Below are 1,737 nucleotides of genomic sequence, written 5' to 3' on the forward strand. Positions count from 1 at the left end.
GAGAGGGCCATCAGACACACACACCCACACACACTCTCACACACACACACTCCAGAGGCACCTCTCCCAGGACACGCTGCCTGACTCCTGCAGCTTGGGGACTGTGTCAGAGAACCCCCTCCTTAGTTCCAGAACAGAGAACCCTCTCCTCAGTTCCAGAACAGAGAACCCTCTCCTCAGTTCCAGAACAGAACTCAGGTGGAGCCAGCCTCAGCCAGTCCCCACTGGAGCTGCTCAAGTGAATGAAAGGAACTATTTCCTTTCATACAGTCCAAAGAGTTCTTGCTTCACCCCAAACAGCGCGAAGAGTTCCTGCCTCTTCCCTAACAGTCCAAAGAGTTCCTGTCTCACCTCTAACAGTCCGAGAGCTTCCTGTCTCACCCCAAACAGCCCCAGACGTTCCTGTTCAAACAGCCCCAGGGGGTCCTGTCCAAACAGCCCCAGGGGTTCCTTCAGCAGCCCGATCGGTTCGTGGGTGTCGGTGTTCAGGGACAGCAGGCGCCTCAGCGATCGGGAGCTCCACGCCCTGTGCTGTGATGATGATGATGATGATGACGAAGAGGAGGTGGAGGGCCGGAGCAGTGGACTACGCTCCTCCAGACTGTCCTCCAGCGACTCCGTGTTCTCCTCCACTCCCCCTCCCCGCCCGTTACCGTTGGCGACGCTGACCCCAAGTCAGAGGAGGAGGACGCAGCGCAGTTGTTCCACGCAGACCGTCTCGGACAAGAGCACCCAGACTGCATGACCCTATGTCTCTCCCAAACAGAGGAACTAACGGCTCGGATGGGGCTCGGACGTGGTACGAGGCACTGGTCATCTGCAGTTTGTCTACAGGAGTGCAGTGACTATTTCATGTAAAACTTTTCATAGGAGTCAAAATGTGTCATTTGTCTCACTACTGAAGTGCAACTTCTGGGTCTAAAAATGTTCTTGGAAGATCAGCAACTTTGCAAGCTTGCTGGCCACTGCACTTTTATTTGGACCCCTAAGGTAGAACGTTCCAGACTAAAAAGAATGGCATTTGGTGTAATTGTTGCACAGCTTGCACTTGAAATGCCTGGCAAACACTGAAGCTCAAATGGGATAAAAAATGTAAATGCAAATCTCTTATCACACAGCATGCTGTGGGCAACAGAAGCAGGTGGCTGAGCTTGAATTTGTCTTTTACACACACACACACATACACACACACACACACACACACACACACACACACACACACACACACACACACACACACACACACACACACACACGTACTCTCTATTCTACTCTACTCTACTCTCTCTCTCTCTCTCTAGCACATGCACACACAAAAACTAGTAAAAATGCCCAGCTGTGTGTTTGGCTGTATGCCCCCTCTGTATCAACACGCTAAAGCTGAACACACTGTTTGAGCTGTCACTGCTCCACACCCATTAAACTCGACTCTCTCATCGCCATGACCTTTGACCTTTTTTATATCATGTCCCAGCACGCTTCCTGCTCTCACTCTGCCGCTCCGCTGATGGCTACTGAGGGTTACTGAGGGCTACTGAAGGTTACTGAGGGCTACTGAGGATTACTGAGGATTACTGATGGCTACTAATGGCTACTGAGGGTTACTGAGGATTACTGATGGTTACTAATGGCTACTGAGGGTTACTGAGTATTACTGATGGCTACTAATGACTACTAATGGCTACTGAGGGTTACTGAGGATTACTGAGGGCTACTGAGGGTTACTGAGGATTACTG

General features: G+C 51.0%; 1 protein-coding gene across 1 annotated transcript in view; it reads left to right on the forward strand.

Moving 5' to 3' along the window:
• The window catches only part of LOC121724166 (inhibitory synaptic factor 1), a 5,619-nt gene extending 4,844 nt beyond the window's left edge, over positions 1–775 (forward strand). Inside the window, 2 exon segments of the mRNA XM_042110557.1 lie at positions 1–126; positions 181–775. The exon segment at positions 1–126 is cut by the window's left edge and continues 92 nt beyond it. Coding sequence (XP_041966491.1) covers positions 1–126; positions 181–775 — 721 coding nt within the window.
• The last annotated feature ends 962 nt before the right edge of the window (positions 776–1,737 follow it).

This window comes from Alosa sapidissima, chromosome 11 (genome assembly GCF_018492685.1).
Source record: "Alosa sapidissima isolate fAloSap1 chromosome 11, fAloSap1.pri, whole genome shotgun sequence".
NCBI classification, from domain to species: domain Eukaryota; kingdom Metazoa; phylum Chordata; class Actinopteri; order Clupeiformes; family Clupeidae; genus Alosa; species Alosa sapidissima.